This window comes from Ahaetulla prasina, chromosome 2 (assembly GCF_028640845.1).
Source record: "Ahaetulla prasina isolate Xishuangbanna chromosome 2, ASM2864084v1, whole genome shotgun sequence".
NCBI classification, from domain to species: domain Eukaryota; kingdom Metazoa; phylum Chordata; class Lepidosauria; order Squamata; family Colubridae; genus Ahaetulla; species Ahaetulla prasina.
The window spans coordinates 278,587,563-278,607,686 of record NC_080540.1 but is presented as its reverse complement, the minus strand read 5'-3'; the positions used below and the strand labels follow the sequence as shown (position 1 = coordinate 278,607,686).

Below are 20,124 nucleotides of genomic sequence, written 5' to 3'. Positions count from 1 at the left end.
GAAAAAAAAAGCAAGGCACAGAGCTCACGACCAACAAACTTGATGCTAAAATTCACCTCTGGGAACAGCTGATTGGGGGTATTCTGGGAGGTGATCCACCCGCCAATCTGCTTTTTTCTTATTTTCCTCCCCAAAAACTAAGGTGCGTCTTATACTCCGGTGCATCTCATACTCCAAAAAATACAGTATTTTGTTTTGCTACAAAACCCCAGCTATCTTTAGTCTCCTCTCCCTGACTGAGGCCATCTTGGAGGCTTCAGTGTGGCCAATATGTCTATGAAAGCCAAGTGTTTCTCTCTTCTGCAGTCCCGGCCAAGACAGCTATGAAATCCAGTGCCCCAGTGATTGGAGGAGAAGGTGTTTAAACCGTGGAATAAAGGCAATGTCATGAGCCATGTCATATAAAAATAATTACCAGAACGTATTTCAATTATGGTTAGGAGGATGTGAAGATTAACACTTAGTCAGTATTCTGGCTCAAAGTAATTAAAGCTTTCTTCTCCTTAAGAGATGACACAGTAGGAGGCTCCTATCCTAGACGTTTGGCAGCAAATCATTCTACTGCTATCATATCAGTTTGAATAATTATTGCATATCATTATCCTACTCATGATTAACATTTCGCTGAAAGAACTGCAGTATCGAGCTTTGGCCTTACTGAACATGTTTTTTAATGAATTTTTCATTAGCTCAAACCACTTCCTACCAGCAAAGGAGACAATACAAATTTTTTGCTTGAAACCAACCTAATACAAGGATCTAATGCAGAACTCCTTTCCGGGCTGCTTTCACCTACTACATATCCTGTCACTTCTATGGCAACAACTACATTCCTACCACGCGCTACAATCCCTTCCAGCATTACCGCTAAGGCCATCAGGAGGAACAGCGGGACTTCAGTTGTACGACAATCTGATCAGTCCTGTGATGAAACCATCTGCTCCACCAACAGCTTTTGCATCAATGATTATGAGCGGAGCGGCTCTCGTTGCCACTGCAACCTTGGCAAAGGAGGGGAGAGTTGTTCAGAAGGTTGGTTTGCTTGGAAAGCTTTGGTAACTCTCTGTACATTCTGAAGATTTCTTTGTTCAGGACAGATTTCCAGAGCAGCATTTCATATATTTGATTTGACACTTTAGTGCATTTACAAGCATAGAAGAACCATAACTGGAAAAGACACAGCTGGCTTTTGGGCAGATGGTGGGTTTCACAAAAACCTAGAGGGAACTTAATTCATATCTACTATCTAGGTTGAGTAAACAGCATACCTTTTGAGAGGCAATATAACTTTAATGACCAGCTGCTTAGGTCAAAAAGCAAGAAATGGCTTTTTTTAATTGTATTCTTATTGTGAGTTTTCTAAGGGCCTCTATTTTATGAATGTTCAAAGTCAGCGTCACAGTTTTGGGGTGTCGCAGACTTGGCTTTGTTTCTGAATTCTCATAACTTTTGCCAGTACCTTTCCATATATTATGATTTTGCCATGCACTTTTTTCCTTAAAGTAAACTATTGCATTGAAGCAGGGGTGAAATCTACTTACCTTCCTTACTGGTTCGGAAGTACACGTGCCACGTGCAGTTCCGAACTTTTGCACATGCACAAAAACTTCTGCACGTGCGCAAAAGATAAAAAACACATTACTTCCTGGTTAATGACACCTGGGCAGGCAAGCGGAGCTTTGCTCTGCCATTGCTACCGGATCGCCGAACCACCGGCCATGATCGCTACCGGATTGCGCGATCCGGTCCAAAAGGGAGCATTTCACACCTGCATTGAAGGTTTGACATTTGAATGAGGAACGGACTGAAGCTGTTGTTCTTAAAATTACACTTAGAACAAAAAGATGGGGAAAATATGTGATTCTTCAAACTTTTGGCATGAAGGGACCAGTTAGGAAAATTTAAGCAGTTGGCTGTGACTGTTAAAATTTAATGCTAAATGTACCAAGATTGTATTGTGATCTAATGTTTAAAATTGATTCTGTTATTTGATGTCCCAAAGGTGCTTTTTCAGGAGGCAACTGGACTTTCTTGTTTTTTCTTTGAAGACATTTAGCTTCTCATCCAAGAAGCTCCTTCAGCTCTGACAGGACAGTGAAGTCTTCTTCTCCAATATAAATATTGGAGAATAATATTGATAATAAATATTTTCAGAATTTGTTGCAGAAATCACATCCAGGAACCACACACAGATGACTGATGTAGCAGGATTCATTAAATAAGAAACTTCTTTATATACATAAATATACATGAGACATATATACAATACCAAGAGCAGTTCTCAGAATCAAAAGCATAATCAAAGAAGCACAGTTAACAGAAGGAAGGACAATAATAGGAGCACACAACTTATATTTATACATATTAGTTAACCTAAGCCATGCGCAAGCTCCAAGCTGTTTCAGCTACCAAACAGCTGACTTAGTTGCTCTGCCTATACATTGGCTGACCTTGTTACCATGTCCTATTCCAGCCAGTCCCCAATGGCTGACCTGTTGCCATGTCTATCCCAGTCATGAACTCTCATACACATATATATTGATATTGACAGAAGAAGCTTCTTGGATAAGAAGCGAAATGTCTTCAAAGAAAAAACAAGGAAGTCCAGTTGCCTCCTGAAAAAGCACCTTTGGGACAACCATGACCTGGACTACAGTCTGTTATTCGATGATTAACTGCTAAGCAATATTTTTGTTATTGACTTTCAGATATTAATATTCAGTATCCTCAATTCTTTGGATATTCCTATGTCTCCTTTGAGCCTCTTAAGAATTCCTATCAGACATTCCAAATTACTGTTGAATTTATGGTAAGTGTATGCAGTCTTCAACTAAAAAAGGCTTTGTTAAAACCTATGCAACATTTGAACCAACAGATAAATGAGTCAAAGAAAATCTGTTAATACATTTAGAAAGAAAAGAAAACGTGAGCAACTTGCAGAACATCTCTGTGCCGTTCAGTTTGAGAGCAACATAAAATAGTGTATTTGATATGCAGAATGTGCCAAAATTTTAACAGAATCAACAAAAGTTAGTTAAATCAGAACATGGTTTTACAGTCAAATTGAAAAGCTCATTTGAGTTTCCCATTTCGCACTATATATTACTGGCCCTTTTAACACTGGAATGGTAATTGGTCAAAAACTATTAGATATAATAATAAAAAAAATAAAGATAGCAGTCAAGATGATATGACTGAAACTTCATCTGTTTTTGTATTACACTTTAAAAATGGGCAGAGCTTCAACTATGTCATTGTGACCTCCTTTTTTTATAGTGTCCTGTGAACACCCCTGGCCAAATTTTTAACCCAATATCCCATGAATTTTTTTTTTCAAATGAATGTAATCATGCTAATATGGATCTACATGGAAGAAAGTTTCATTGATTTGATCCTGTAAATATGTTAATTTGGTGGCATTTGCTAGACTGAAATCACTATGAAGAATCACTAATCTTTTTCATGTTCCCCAGTGACTAACCATGTTGATCGGAAATGTTGGAAGTGACAGATTAGACATCTTTCCATAATGATATGGGAATGTAATATATTAAAAAGGAATGTTGCAACCCTACCCATATTTACAAATTAACAGAGTTGGAAGGGACCTTGTAGGTCATCTATTCCAACCCCCAGCCCAAGCAGACCATACACTATTTTTGACAGATGGCAGTCCAGTCTCTTCTTGAAAGCTTCCAGTGATGAAGCTCCCACAACTTCCAAAGGCACTTTTGTTCCATTGGTTGATTACTCTCACTGTCAGAAAATTTCTCCTTATTTCCAGGTTGAATCTCTCCATAGATTATGTGCTTTTGGGAAACTATAGAAACAGGTGCACTATAGTAAATAGAATATTTGATTTAATATGTAGAAATCTGGGATTTAATTTTTTTTTTAGAGACTACTGTTTGGTGACTTGCGCTTAGTTGCAAATGCAAAATGATATAACCTAATATTCTGTTTGTTTCATAATGAAATGAAACAAAATGTATACAATAGATAATTATTTAGGTTTTAATTTTAATTGGGGATGACAAACATGTAGGTTACGGGGCTTTTTTTAATCAGAGAAAGATAGGACATGAAACTTTAGATAAATAAATCATTGGTAATATCAGAAATGTCCATGTCTGATGAATCAGAAAGTAGTGAAATGTACTACAGTATAATAATGTTTTCATTAGAAGATGATTTGGTGTAGTGGTTAAGGCATTAGGCTAGAAATCTGGTGTCAGCCCTGGAACCATTTTGGAAGTCTTCAGGACTGCCACAGCAAGCCCGGTTGCTGCTGTGGCAATGTAAGTGGGGGAGATAGAGATAACTGGGGGAATTGTAGCCAAAATAACATTCTTCCTGTGGGAGCCAAGGGTGTCCCTACCGGTGTTTGGAGGGCGTGGGCCAAAGGCAGCTGAAGGAGAACCGTGACCTGATTGGACCATGTGATGGACATGTGACCTGGGAGCAAGAACTTTGGGTTTTGATTTGGGTGGGGTCCTTCAGAGACAGGTTTTCACCAGCTGTGCCAGTATGGCATTCCTAATTAATTCTTACTTTGAGGAAATTCCGGGTCTCAGAGTTTTGATTTCATTGGGTCTGTTACTTGGAACCCTGACACCTGGAGCCCCTGAGTTCTAGTCTCACCTTGGGTACAAAGCCAGACGGGTGATTTTGGGCCTGTCACTCTCAGCCCTAGGAAGAAGGCAGTGGAAAATTATCTCCCATAATCTTTCCAAGAAAACTGCAGTGACTATTTCAGGATGTCTGCGAGGATCACAAAGTGACTTGAAGGCAGACAAATGCAACTGCATTTGTGACGATTGGTAGGCTTCACTTAGAACAGTATCAAATGAAGAACATTTAAGTAGTCCTCATTTAGTGACCACAATTGGGACCAGCAACTTGGTCATTAAATAAAGTGCTTCCTAAGTGAAACTGGGACTGTGCTTATTCTGATCCTCCCTCAGTCATAGGAAGCAGGCAGTGGCAGAGATTACTCCAGGAGTCAAAATCTGACTCAAAGGTATACACACAAAAACTGCCACCTTTGATCTTTGGGTATTTACAGCAGTCAAGACTGACAATCTAGTCCATGAGTTCGTCTGGTTCTCTTTTAAAAACCAATCTATACCAGTGACCATCACTCCATCTGATAACATTTAATTCCACGTTTTGTGCAGGAACTTCTGCCCCACTTCTTTTTATGGTTTTAAATCACTACATTTAATTTGAGTCCATGACCCTAAATTCTAAATGATAAAAGTAGAAGAACATTACTTTGTCTACATATTTCACTTGATGCATAACTTTAGTCATATTATTTTATTTGCTCAGAAATAAAGACCCCCCCATACACACCATGGTACAGTCCATTTAATGGAGAACAGTCCGCTTTTTCAGATGCCTCTATCTATACCTTTTCCAGCTTTATACTACACAGTGGTACTTCGGTACTTGTTAATTGATTGCAGGATGCATGATGAGTACCAAAAATGCCAAGTACCAAACAAATTTTTCCCATTGGGAATAATGTATTAGTCACAAGGTGACCGACACTGCCAAGTTCTAGTGTTGTGACTCCGGTCCCCGAACATGTCCTCATGGAGAAGAGTGACTTGGAGAGTGAGGGAGCGGAGCCAGCAAGGCCTCCCTCGCCACGACCCTCCTCACTGGCACCGCCCCAAGTTCCAGCTGCAGGCCAGGAGGAGGAGCTGACAAGGCCTCCCTCTCCCACACCCTCCTCTTCCCTGGCAACCCCTCAAGTCCCAGTTGATGATGATCAATCCTGGATTGATCCAAGGCAGTGACGAAAAGATAAGCGTACGCAGCAGAGGAAAAGGTGTGGCAGGCTCAGAGATTGCTGAGTCACTAAGCCACACCCCACAGAGTATAAAAGTGGGTGGAGCTGCCATGTGGGCCTTGTGATGAACAAAAAAGCTACCAAGGGTGCTGTTGTGTCTCGCTCGCTTCCCCTGCCGCAGCCAGGCCCCTCTTATCTCCTGCCAGACGCTGATAGTTCGGAAGAATGTCCTGGCATGCCTCCAGCCCCCAGCCCTGGCACCATGCCTGGACAGGCCAAACAAACAAACCTCCCTCCGATAGCATGTGCGCCTGAAGCCAGCCACGAGCTGAGATTACCAACAGCTGGAGACGAAACGATGCAATGGATAGACCCACGCTTCCAGAGAATGGAGAGGCAACGTCACCAAAAGGAAGGGAGGGGCAGGCCTGGATAAGTGCTGAGTCATGGAGCCACACCCCATGGCCTATATAAAGGATCTGCTTTCTGGCATTCTCTGAGTCAGGCAAAGTCTAACTTGGATTGCTGAAGTCACTTCCTGGTCTCCTGCCTGCCTTGAGAACTCTGATAGGACTTTGGCAGAGCTGCAGAGGCACGCTTGATATGGACTTCCCCGACCCGGCCGTCAGCGGAGGAGTGGGACACGACAGGTGCACTGCAGCTCGGTTGTTGGAGAGTTAAAGGACTTTGTCAGTGAGTTTTGGCAACGGATCTTGGACACAAGATAATGGACTCAGAACTTGGCAGGCTTTTGCACGGTCACTGCCAAGTATTTTTTCAACTGAAGACAATCAGGTCTGTAGCAAATAAAAGACTGGGAGACACGTGTCTTTGCGTTTTCTCTGTGAAGTGGGGAGGGGGACATAACATCTAGCTTGTGTGTTCAGTACCAAACAAGTGATGAGTACCAAGACAAAATGTTCACGTCAAAATGCATTGAGTACCAAATTTGCCGAGTTTCAAAGCAGTCCAGTACCAAGGTACCACTGTACTTCTAAATGACTTTTAGATTTTCTTTTTGCATTCCTAGGCAGAAGGAGAGGATGGTTTGCTTCTGTATTGTGGAGAGAATGAGCATGGTCGGGGTGATTTCATGTCACTGGCAATCATCAGGCAAAATGTTCAATTCAGGTAAGCAATAAAGAAAAATAGCTACAGGATCTTTTTACTCTTTCCAGATTGTTCACTTAAAAATAAGTGGAGATAAGCACAAGGTCAGGAGACAAATAACTTACAGTCTTCTGCCTTGTCAATCAACTCAGTGGCAGCTTAATTTCATATATGGAATTATTACCATAGTGTTAGCTCTTATCAGGGAGTTGGGAGTATTCCCTTGCTGTATTGGGACATCAAGGCAGACTCTGTGAATCTTCAAATCATTTCAGGAAGTTGATGGCTTCTTATTTATTTAACTGACATTCTCTTTTTCATGTCTACAATTAGAGGATTCAAAACCCTTGAAGTCCTTTTGTCAAAAAAAAGAATCAAGAAAGACCTTTTCTTATGCCGACAGTAAAAGAAACATAAAAGGACAGATTAAAATAACGATTGCTAGGACATTTTTTAAGTGCTAGATTCTGTAGAAGTACTAAGGCTATGAAAATATGGGATTGTTAACACTTAAGAGATAAGACTAAGGGACATGGTGGTCATTAGCTAAGACGTTGAGCTTGTTGATCAAAAGGTTGGCAGTTCAGCAGTTTGAATCCCTAGTGCCACATAACGGGGTGAAGCTCCCGTTACTTGTCCCAGCTTCTGCCAACCTAGCAGTTCGAAAGCACGTAAAAAATGCAAGTAGTAAAATATGGACCACCTTTGGTGGGAAGGTAACAGCATTCCGTGCGCCTTTGGTGTTTACTCATGCCGGCCACATGACCACGGAGACGTCTTCGGACAGCGCTGCCTCTTCGGCTTTGAAACGGAGATGAGCACTGCCCCTAGAGTCGGCAATGACTAATAATAATAATAATAATAATAATAATATTTTAATTTGTATACCGCCCTTCTCCCGAAGGACTCAGGGCAGTGAACAGGCAGATAAAATATACATACATACAATAATTAAAAACATCCCTTAAAAAACTAATTTAAATGCCCAAAATATTAAAAAACGTACTTCCCCATAAAATCACAGAATTTTAAAAACCCATCCAATAAATATAAGAATCAGGCTAGTCCAGCCATACGGAATAAATAAGTTTTAAGTTCGCGGCGAAAGGTCCTAAGGTCAGGTAATTGTCGAAGTCCGAGGGGAAGTTCGTTCCACAGGGTCGGAGCCCCCACAGAGAAGGCCCTCCCCCTGGGGGCCGCCAGTCGACACTGTTTGGCTGACGGCACCCTGAGGAGTCCCTCTCTGTGGGAACGTACCGGACGATGGGAGATAGAAGCCGGCAGTAGACGGTCCCGTAGATAGCCCGGTCCTAAGCCATGGAGCGCTTTAAAGGTGGTAACCAATACCTTGAAGCGCACCCGGAAAACAACAGGTAGCCAGTGCAGTCTGCGCAGGATAGGTGTTATGTGGGAGCCCCGAGACGCCCCCCCAATACCCCGCGCAGCCGCGTCCTGAACTAGCTGAAGTCCCCGGGTGCCCTCCAAGGGGAGCCCCATGTAGAGAGCATTGCAGTAGTCCAGGCGAGAGGTAACGAGAGCATGAGTGACTGTGCATAAGGCATCCCGGTCCAGGAAGGGACGCAACTGGCGGATCAGGCGAACCTGGTAAAATGCTCTCCTGGAGACGGTCGCCAAATGGTCTTCAAAGGACAACCGACCATCCAGGAGCACGCCCAAGTTGCGTACCTTCTCCATCGGGCCAATGATTCACCCCGACAGACAGCCGCATCTGCAGCTGACTGTACCGAGGTGCCGCATCCACAGCCACTCCGCCTTGGAGGGATTAAGTTTGAGCCTGTTCCTCCCCATCCAGACCCGCACGGCCTCCAGACACCGGGACAGCACTTCGACAGCTTCACTGGGGTGGCCCGGGTGGAAAAGTACAGCTGAGTATCATCAGCGACAGTTGGTATCTCACCCCAAAGCCACTGATGATCTCACCCAGCGGCTTCATATAGATGTTGAACAGGAGGGTGAGAGAATCGACCCCGCGGCACCCCACACATGAGGCACCTTGAGTCGATCTCTGCCCCTGTCAACACCGTCTGCGTCCGATCAGAGAGGTAGGAGGAGAACCACCGATAAACGGTGCCTCCCACTCCCAACCCCTCCAACCGGCGCAGCAGGATACCATGGTCGATGGTATCAAAAGCCGCTGAGAGATCTAATAGGACCAGGGCAGAGGAATAACCCCTATCCCTGGCCCTCCAGAGATCATCCACCAGTGCGACCAAAGCTGTCTCCGTACTGTATCCGGGCCGGAAGCCGGACTGGAACGGGTCTAGATAGACAGCTTCATCCAGGTACTGGGGTAGCTGACATGCCACCACACTCTCAACAACCTTCGCCGTGAAGCGAAGATTGGAGACTGGCCGGTAGTTCCCTAAAACAGCTGGGTCCAGGGAAGGCTTCTTGAGGAGGGGTCTCACCACTGCCTCTTTCAAGGCCGCGGGAAAGACCCCCTCCCGCAAAGAAGCATTTGTAATCCCCTGGAGCCAGCCTCGCGTCACCTCCTGAGTAGCCAGTACTAACCAGGAGGGACACGGATCCAGTAAACATGTGGTGCTCAGCCTACCCAGCAACCTGTCCATGTCCTCGGAAGTCACAGGAGCAAAGTCATCCCAAACCACCTCAACAAGACGGGCCTCAGAACCCTCGCCTGGATCTACCCAATTTTGATCCAATCCGTCCTGAAGCTGAACGATTTTGTCGTATAGATAACCGTTAAACTCCTCGGCACGCCTTAGGGGTCCTCCCGCCTCCTGTTGAAGGAGAGAGCGGGTCACCAAACAGGGCGGCCGGGCGGTTATCTGCCGACGCAATGAGGGAGGAACGAGAACGCCGAACCCTCATTGCCACTAGGTAGGTCCTACTATAGGACCTAACTAGTGTCCGTCAGCCTCAGAGCGGCTGGATCTCCAGGCACTCTCTAGGCGCCTTCTCCGCGCTTCATCTCCCTCAGCTCCTCGGAGAACCAAGGAGCTGGTTGAGACCGACGCCGGGTCAGAGGCCGCAAAGGCACGACACGGTCCAAAGCTCCAGCCGCGCCCGCTCCCAGGCCGCAACTAGCTCTTCAGTCGAGTCGTGGGCCAGGTGCTCGGGAACGCCCAAGCTCCGCCAGGAACCTCTCCGGTCCATCAGGCGCCTGGGACGGAACCAGCGCATTGGTTCCGTCTCCCGCGGTGGTGGGTAGCGGTCAGAAAGTCTAGACGAAGGAGAAAATGATCTGACCATGACAAAGGTTCAACAACTAAATCATTTAAAACCAGATCATTAGACCACTGGCCAGAGATAAAAATCAGATCTAGGGTACCTCCCCCGACGTGGGTAGGGCCGTCAATTAACTGAATCAGGTCCATGGCCGTCATGGAAGCCATGAACTCCTGAGCTGCCGAAGATGCTACGCCGGCTGATGGCAAATTGAAATCCCCCATGACCAACAGTCTGGGGGTTTCAACTGCCAACCCGGCCAGCAACTCCAACAGCTCAGGCAGGGCTGTAGTCACGCAGCAAGGAGCCAGGTACGTGATCAACAAGCCCACCTGAGTTCTACGACCCCACTTCACGAAGAGGGATTCACACCCAGCTATCTGAGGCACAGTGGTTTCCCTCGGCTCGAGACTCTCCTTAATAATAACCGCCACCCCTCCACCCCTACCCTGGGCCCTCGGCTGATGGAATGCTCGGAAGCCTGGTGGGCACATCACCACTAGGGGACCCCCTCGGTGCCCAACCAGGTCTCCGTAATGCCCATAACGTCCGTGGTCCCTTCCTGAATAAGATCTGCAATCAGGGGCTTTATTAACCATGGACCTGGCATTACATAACATCAGCCGGAGGCCCAGGTCCCGATTACTCTGGCCACTGGTCACGGGAAATTTCTGGGGCCGGAGCACAATCGTCAGAACAGCGAGGGCGAGCCCCGAGACCTGATGTGGCCCCCTTCCGTCATATCTGCCTCTCCCACTTACCGTAGTAATAACTCGACCCTGACAAACTGGAACGACACCCTCGCCATAACCCCAGGACCTATTAAGTTACCGCCAACACATGGTGGACCTAGCCCTCCCTGACGGGTTTTCCCCACCCATCCACCCCCGCATTAAAATTCCCATTAAAATTCCCATTAAAACTCCCTTAAAAACGATTAAAACAATTAATTAAAATCCCTAAGTCTCCTATTTTGGCATGCCACCTCGGGTTCCAAAACCCGTCCTCAAGATGGGCCCTCGATAGTGTAGGGGCCAAACCCGAGAGAGGGAATCTCGAGGGCAAGAAGGTCGGCCGCTGTAAAAGTCCGCATACTAAGAGTCCGCAAACAAGCCCATCCTGGACCAGTCAAGATGATAATTGATAATTCCGCAATTCCGGGTAGGCACAGTTGAGGCATAGTTCTTGGGCGGTAGATGAATAACACCGCCATAATTCAGTCGTTTTCACCAACCCCTCATTCTACAGTCCCGAGGGGTGGTTAAGGAAGGAAGGGGGAAGCTGTTACACTGTTAGGCCAGGGACATCCACCAGGCAAGGCCGCCAGCCGCTAAGCCTTGTCTCCCCAAAAATCCGAGGGGGGGGGAGCAGGGTCTTAAAAAGGTCCCCCCCCCAGCAGGCGGTCCATAGACGTCCTTTAGGTGGTAAAAATAATAGAGAGGACGACCACTAGGCCCGAGGACATCCTCCAGATGGTACCAGCAAGGCGTCCATCGGGCCCACCTGCACTCTCCAAATAGGCCGCCCAGCCGGCCTGGCCGCTGGAATAGGCCGCTGGAATAGGGCACTGTCGCTGGGCCCGCTGGGCCCGCTGGGCCACACCACCGCTCCGCCCCCCAGGCCGGTCCGCGGGGCCCAGGGCCCCCCCGGCGGGCCAGGCCACCCCCAGACCGGCCAGGCCAGGCCAGGCCAGGCCGCCGCTACCGCCATTGCCGCCACTGAAGATCATACCGCTGGGAGGAAGAGAGCTCCAGGCTCCTCCCAAGGGATCGCCGAGCCGGCCGCCACCGCCGTCGCCACCACTGGCGGGGGACATAACATCTAGCTTGTGTGTTCAGTACCAAACAAGTGATGAGTACCAAGACAAAATGTTCACGTCAAAATGCATTGAGTACCAAATTTGCCGAGTTTCAAAGCAGTCCAGTACCAAGGTACCACTGTACTTCTAAATGACTTTTAGATTTTCTTTTTGCATTCCTAGGCAGAAGGAGAGGATGGTTTGCTTCTGTATTGTGGAGAGAATGAGCATGGTCGGGGTGATTTCATGTCACTGGCAATCATCAGGCAAAATGTTCAATTCAGGTAAGCAATAAAGAAAAATAGCTACAGGATCTTTTTACTCTTTCCAGATTGTTCACTTAAAAATAAGTGGAGATAAGCACAAGGTCAGGAGACAAATAACTTACAGTCTTCTGCCTTGTCAATCAACTCAGTGGCAGCTTAATTTCATATATGGAATTATTACCATAGTGTTAGCTCTTATCAGGGAGTTGGGAGTATTCCCTTGCTGCATTGGGACATCAAGGCAGACTCTGTGAATCTTCAAATCATTTCAGGAAGTTGATGGCTTCTTATTTATTTAACTGACATTCTCTTTTTCATGTCTACAATTAGAGGATTCAAAACCCTTGAAGTCCTTTTGTCAAAAAAAAGAATCAAGAAAGACCTTTTCTTATGCCGACAGTAAAAGAAACATAAAAGGACAGATTAAAATAACGATTGCTAGGACATTTTTTAAGTGCTAGATTCTGTAGAAGTACTAAGGCTATGAAAATATGGGATTGTTAACACTTAAGAGATAAGACTAAGGGACATGGTGGTCATTAGCTAAGACGTTGAGCTTGTTGATCAAAAGGTTGGCAGTTCAGCAGTTTGAATCCCTAGTGCCACATAACGGGGTGAAGCTCCCGTTACTTGTCCCAGCTTCTGCCAACCTAGCAGTTCGAAAGCACGTAAAAAATGCAAGTAGTAAAATATGGACCACCTTTGGTGGGAAGGTAACAGCATTCCGTGCGCCTTTGGTGTTTACTCATGCCGGCCACATGACCACGGAGACATCTTCGGACAGTGCTGCCTCTTCGGCTTTGAAACGGAGATGAGCACTGCCCCTAGAGTCGGCAATGACTAGCACATATGTGCGAGTGGAACCTTTACCTTTACCTTTAAGAGATAAGACTAGTTAATATTTTGGTAATATAGTACATGGTTAAAAATTAAAAATGCTCAAAATCTGCCGAGGGTTTTCAGATTATTATTTTTTTTGAGTTTTGGGTGTAAGGTCATGAAATCTCAAAATTTAGCAATCTTTTTTCCCCTCTTTTAAGTATGTGGTAGGTATGGTATGGTAAGTACTGCATTGCTGATTTCTTCAAATGATTATATTTAAAGATTTCCTTTTTAATAGAAAAATATCAGTAGATGTCAAATGACTAATCAATCTTTGATGATAGAGAAAGCCATTGTGATGGTCTGCGAACAAATAAACAAACTGAAATTTAGGCATTTAAGTTTGATTATCTCACATTATCCTGTATTGGTCTCAGATTCAACTGTGGAACTGGAATTGCAATAGTGACAAGCAAGGACAAAATTAAACTGGGCAGTTGGCACACTGTGACTATATTTAGAGATGGAGTAGATGGATGGCTTAGTTTGGATAACAGTCCACCAGTTCCTGGAAAATCTCAGGTGAGTCACTGGTGATAAAAGGCAATAATATAGTAATGGCACTTACACTTGTATACTGCTTCACAGTGCTTTACAGCCCTCTCTAAGCATCTTCAGAGTCAACAAATTGCCCCCAACAATCTGGGTCTTCATTTTACTGACCTAGGAAGGATGGAAGGCTGAGTCAACCTTGAGCTAGCAGTCAGCAGAATCAGCCTGCAATACTGCATTTTAACCTACTGCATTCTATATTTAGCATTCTCTATATAGTTTGTTTTGAAGTAAAAAACCAGAATTCTCAAAATCGAGGACTATGAACTACTGGACGCAGTAAAAGTTTCCTTAACTTCAGTTTGGAGATGCTTTAACCATTCTTTAAGGACATATCTACATGTCACAGTCTTTCTCTGCTCTGCTAATGTTGGCTTTCGTGTGTGTCATGTAGAAATGGTATTTTCCATCTTGTCTAGTTTACATTCACACATTGTTGTACTTCAACAATGACCATGCTGGATGACTTCTTCTTTCAGTGGTTTCTCTAAGGGTATTGGTGCTTCAATCCTTGGAGCTCCTGGACCATGATTTCAGTATTTAGAGAGATCCTGTTCTCTATCACATAGTGAAAGTCTAATTTACTATTTACACATATCTTGACCTTCTGTTCTGTTAAGTAGTAACAAGATATTTCTGAAGCAAACTAAAGATTTTGACAGGTAGCTTACACCTGATACTCTAGCTATCTGCTACAACTCACATCCCCCCTCCAGCACCAACCAACATTTATTTATTTATTGATTGATTGATTGATTTCGTCAAATACACATTAGATAATATATATAAGCATAAATTGAAAACATAAAATGAATACATCTAAAGGGAACATAAGGACAGGAACGGTAGGCATGCTGGTGCTCTTATGCACGCCCCTTACAGACCTCTTAGGAATGGGATAAGGTCAAAAGTAGACAGTTTTGAGTTAAAGATTTGGGGATTTGGGGATGAGACCACAGAGTCAGGTAGTCAGGCATTCCAGGCATTAACAACTCTGAAGTCATATTTTCTACAGTCGAGATTGGAGCGGTTCACTTTAAGTTTGAATCTATTGTGTGCTTGTGTATTGTTGTAGTTGAAGCTGAAGTAGTCATTGACAGGAAGGACATTGTGGCAGATGATTTTATGAGCTAAGCTCAGATCATACCAGAAGGCGGCGTAGTTCTAAATTTTCTAAACCCAGAATTTCAAGTCTCATGGCATAAGGTATTTTGTTGCAATCAGAGGAATGGAGGACTCTTCTTGTGAAATATTTCTGGACACGCTCAATTGTATTAATGTCCGATATGCAGTGTGGGTTCCAGACAGATGAGCTATAATCAAGAATTGGTTTAGCAAATGTTTTGTATTAACACTAACGAGAAGATGGTAATTGATGGGTGTTTCCACAGTGGCTAGGAATCTTTATACCTTCATTTGCCATGCTGTAAACCAGGGGTGTCAAATTCAAGGCCGGGGTGCTTAGATCTGGCCCACAGGGTGCTTAGATCTGGCCCATGGGGCCACCCTGGAAACAGTGAAGGACCGGCCTGCAGTGCCTCTGCCAATGAAAATGGAGCTCGGGAGGGCCATGCGCAGCTCTCTCAGACTCCGTTTTCAGATGTGACAGCCTCCGGTAGCCTTCTACCAGTGAAAACTGGCAGAGGGCTATAGACTGTTGTGACTGAAAATGGAGCTCAGGAGTCCGTTTTTGCTGACAGAACACTCAGTCCACCACAGGTGCTCCCCCCCAACACAAGTGATGTCAAGCTGGCCACACTCAACCTGGCCCTCTGAGGTTAAACACAATCCTGATGCAGCCCTCAATAAAATGGAGTTTCACACCCCTGCTGTAAACTATTAGGATAGCTGTTCTTGCTGGCCTCACGAACAAAGCAAAGTAGAAACTTGCTATGTAGACAGAGCAAATGCCTGGAGCAAACCACATTAAACCATCTGTCTGAATATATCCTACTTCCTCAGAGGGCCAACTATATATTTTTGGAGCCAGAACTTAATTTAAACTGTCACTGGCTTATATTATCCCTAATATCATTTATATAGTCTCTCCCTTTCCTTTCCTTGGCTTTCCAGATGTCACTAGGCAAAAACTCTAGACTAGTGCTTTTGCTGTTGCTTTTTCACTCAGGAATAAAAATATATCTTAAAATATCTCTGAATCAATAGCCACTGCTCCCCACTCAGGTAAGAAGGAGTGCTTCTGTTACTGTAAGTATTTTGAGTAAGGAAAAAATTTACTATCAGTACCAGCTTCCAATGTTTAACCAGCTGCCCATGCATTTAGGAGGATAAAGGTGATGACGAAAGTACAAAATAACGTTAGATAGAGTGACATTATATCAGAATTAATCAGTTTTCTTTTTTGGTGTATCAATATATCCAATGTAGTATTGCAATGAAGGAAAGGAATAGTGAAGGGACATGATATCTTAAACGGCTATATAAGCCAGTTTACAGGAAATGCACAATAACTGAATCAGAGATAAAAGGTCTTTCGCTCTGTTTTTCCTGGACATCCAGATTTAAGCTGTGTGGATTTCTACTCCCAGAATTGCTGACTGGGGAATTCTGGGAGTTGAAGCTCACACTTCTTAAACCCGCTGAGGTGGAGAAACATGAATCTAGAAAAATGCAGCTTCTTTGGAAAGAAGCAGCTAATCAAAAAAGGGTAAATCGCTTCAAACTCAATTGCAGAAAATACAACGTCAGCAACAGAGTGGTCAACGCCTGGAATGCTCTACTCGACTCCATTGCTACAGCCTCAAACCCTCACAGCTTCAGCCTTAATCTGTTTACCGTGGACCTCACTCCATTCTTAAGAGGTCCGTAAAAGGAGCGTGCATAAGCACATCAGCGTGCCAACCATCCCCATTTATTTGTATTTACTTCCTTTGTTTATGTTTATGTTCATATCTACACTTGTTATCTTGTACATGTTTGACAAATAAATAAGAGTTTCAGATAAAAAAAAATATTTGCAAAACCTGTAGAACGGAGGAATCTCCCTTCTAATTTCTATTGAATCTAACCCTACTATAGTTATTTCCTCATTTCAAAAGTATTTCTACCAGAGAATCTGAAATATCTCCTGATTGACTATTGATGCCATTGATGGAACTTCTTTTGTCCTTCTTTTGCCTTTTAGAAACAAAAACTAGAGAACAGTATTACTGGCCAGAGGAGGAGTTCTGCACAAAAATGTGCAGTTGTGAACAGTAATCCAACAGCGATGAAAAACTGTAAAATAGATTTACTTTTTTAAAAAACCAATTAAGAAGAATCTTGGATTCCTATGGCTGGAGTAAGACTTAATTCAGAGCAATTTCATCATAGAGTATTATCTACATTTAACTAGTTATGGAGTTGCCTGAGACATAGTCTGAATCCCCATTTTGGTTAAGTTAAATTGTTCGGTGAGGAACTGACTAGGAACACTATGTGCTCCATTAACATCTGTGGAGAAAAAGCAGGACAGAAATGTAATAATTGGAATAAAGTGGCCTCTGTATTTACTCTTTTGCCTAATTTCTCATCGTTGTTTCCTCTCTGCCTACCTTCTGCTTCTAGGGTCAATATAGCAAAATTACTTTTCGGACTCCCTTCTACCTTGGTGGTGCTCCTACAGCTTATTGGCTTGTGAAGTCAGTAGGAATCAACCATGGCTTCCAAGGGTGTGTTCAGTCACTCACTATTAATGGAAAGCCCATTGACATGAGACCCTGGCCTCTGGGAAAAAGCCTTAGTGGGGCAGATGTTGGTAAGTTCAGTGTAGTTACCATTAACTCATTTATCTCATACATAAGTCCCAACTTACCCAGTCTAATAATGATATTGCATTGACCTTGTTCTATGTTATAAGTTTGCTTTAATTTATTTATTTGTTAGATTTTGGTTCCACCATTCCTCCAGCAGTAATAAATACGATAGTATGTATATATATGCATATATACCTATATACCAGGGGTGGGTTCCACTTACTAACAGTTTGTAATGAGAGCGCATGCGTGTGCTTCTGTGCATGTGCAAATCATCCATGATGATGTCCGGGTGGGTGGGTGGAACCTTCCGGCCGCTTTTACTACCGGTTCGCAAGAACCGGACTGAACCGGAAGCAACCTACCACTGATATATACATACACACACACACACACACACACACATTCTTTCACTTTCCCACAACAATCCTGTGAGGTAGACTGGCCCAAGCAGGTGGAGGCGAGGAAGTGAAATGGACTCCCCGGATAAATTAAGACTTGCTCTATCCTATCTAAAATTCTGGAACCTAGTAAGTTTTCTACAAAGTTGCTTGAAGACTTTATTGTTGTTCTTAATTTATTTTGCTTTGAATTACTTAGAGTGATTTAATTGTTAGTATTATTTTATTTGGACTTTTAATTATTCCATTACTTTATGAATATCATAAAATTATAATATAATTTTTATTTTAATTATTTCTCCATTACTTTATGAATACTATAATCACATTTTTGTAACATTGGTTGGTTACTGATAGTTTTAATTTAATTTCCTTATATTTACCATAGTTAATTTAGTGATTATTTTGTAAACAACCCTGAGCCTATACTGATTCACTAGAAAGTAGAATGAATAAATAGGTCAATCGATATAATGTATTGAGCTTCTATAGTTATAGATGGACTAAATTGGATATCCCAGTACTTATTCAACACTTTAACTACTATGCTACAACTTTTTAAAGTTACATCCCAACATAATAACATTTAGGGTAGTTTAATAGGACAGGTTAGTGAATCTACTCTAAATGTGACTGAATCTAGATCCAGCCCAGAATAATGATTTTGCAGTAATGAGTTTTCTTAGAAATATAATTATGTGTTTATTTGTTTGGATACAAATAGTCCTAATAGAATGACCATTCATTCAGCAACTGTTCAGCATCACGGCTGCAATGAATGAATAGTAGTTATGGTCCTTGAAATTAAGGGTGATGCAACATCCTTGCTGTTCTGTCCCCACTAATGGTAGTCTGTGTGCAGCTCGACATGCAGCTAAACCAACCTATCCTCCAATAAAATAGACGATGAGCATAGATCTGACTGCTTTATTGAAAGAACAGGATATGGTGAAACTGGGGAAAATAGGGATACATACAATGAGAACCAAATACAAGATAGACAGTATTGAGTTACTGCTGAACATAACAGTTAATAAATACAAGCAATTTAAATCTCACCAGCGATGCTCTGTGTGTGGGATGTGGGTTTATCCTTGGATGACCATGTGCCACAGATTAAGAAGGTGCTTCTGCCTTTTCCAAATGCTAAAGGAAATGGACTCTGGCTCCCCAGTGTGCACTTGTTTTGAGAGTGCAGGTTGATGGGTAATGGGTGGGGTCAGCTTCAAAAATATATTGGTATTTGTCCGTCTGGGCACTAGATGGGGCTAGAGAGCAACAACAGTATATAAAGATCGCATGTTGGTACATATTTGTCCCTCCAGCCACTAGATGGGGATAGGGAGCAACAACACTATATAAATAGCAATAGCACTTAGACTTATATACCACTTAAGAGAGCTTTTACAGCCCTCTGTAAACGGTTTACAGAGTCAGCATATTTCTCCCAATGATTTGGGTCCTCATTTTACCCTCAGAAGAATGGAAGGCTGAGTCAACCTTGAGCCTGATGAGATTTGAACTGACAAATTGCAGGCAGCAGAAGTAGCCTGCAGTGCTGCACTATAACCAGTGGTGGGATTCGAATAATTTAACAACCAGTTCTCTGCCCTAATGATTTCTTCCAACAACCAGTTCACCAAACTGCTCAGAAAGTTAACAACCGGTTCTCCCGAAGTGGTGCGAACTGGCTGAATCCCAACACTGACTATAACCACTGCGCCACCATGGCTCAGTCATGCCCCAGCATATAAAAGTTACTGTATATGCTGGAGCATGACCCTTGCAGTCACATGATCAAAATCTAGGCACTTGGCAGCCTGCCCATGTTTAAGATTGCAGGGTGCTCTTGAAATCTCCCAATTGCCTGCAATATCTTTCTCCCATCTCTGCCCTTTTTGGCTTTCCTGCCCACTGATGGCCTTGCCACCTCGCCCTTTACCAACCTACCAGTCCTGTTGCTCTACGGGTGCATGGCCTTCACAAAGCATCCCCAGGCTGGACATGCCTCACAAGCAGTGAGGGAAGCGGGAAGAAGAAGACAGCACTGTCCACTCATTCAGCAACTATTTGTAGTTATAGCACTGAAGGAGAGGGACTTATGACAAGTCCTCATAGTTGCAGCTGCTCTAGTATCCCCATGTGATTGTGATTCAGGTCCTTGGCAACCGGCTCACAGTTATAAAATTGCAGCATCCTGCAGTCACATGATTACCATTTGCTAAGTACCCTGCTGGTTTCTGAAAGCGAAGTCAATGGGGAGGCTGGCAGGAGATCACAAATTGTGAAAACATGACCACGCAATGCTGGGACCATAAAGATTTCGCCTTAACAATAGCAACTGGAATTGCCG

The 20,124-nt window shown here is 43.8% G+C and overlaps 1 protein-coding gene across 2 annotated transcripts in view; it reads left to right on the top strand.

Annotated features, from left to right (window-relative positions):
* EGFLAM (EGF like, fibronectin type III and laminin G domains) overlaps positions 1-20,124 on the top strand; it is a 148,863-nt gene that overhangs the window by 90,362 nt on the left and 38,377 nt on the right. The window contains exons 9-13 of one of the 2 annotated variants that reach the window (XM_058170037.1): positions 690-1,032; positions 2,709-2,809; positions 6,828-6,928; positions 13,441-13,585; positions 17,183-17,372. In XM_058170037.1, the coding sequence (XP_058026020.1) occupies positions 690-1,032; positions 2,709-2,809; positions 6,828-6,928; positions 13,441-13,585; positions 17,183-17,372 (880 nt within the window). Of the gene's footprint in view, positions 1-689; positions 1,033-2,708; positions 2,810-6,827; positions 6,929-12,103; positions 12,200-13,440; positions 13,586-17,182; positions 17,373-20,124 lie in introns of those variants that run through there. The other variant, XM_058170035.1, reaches the window with a different exon arrangement.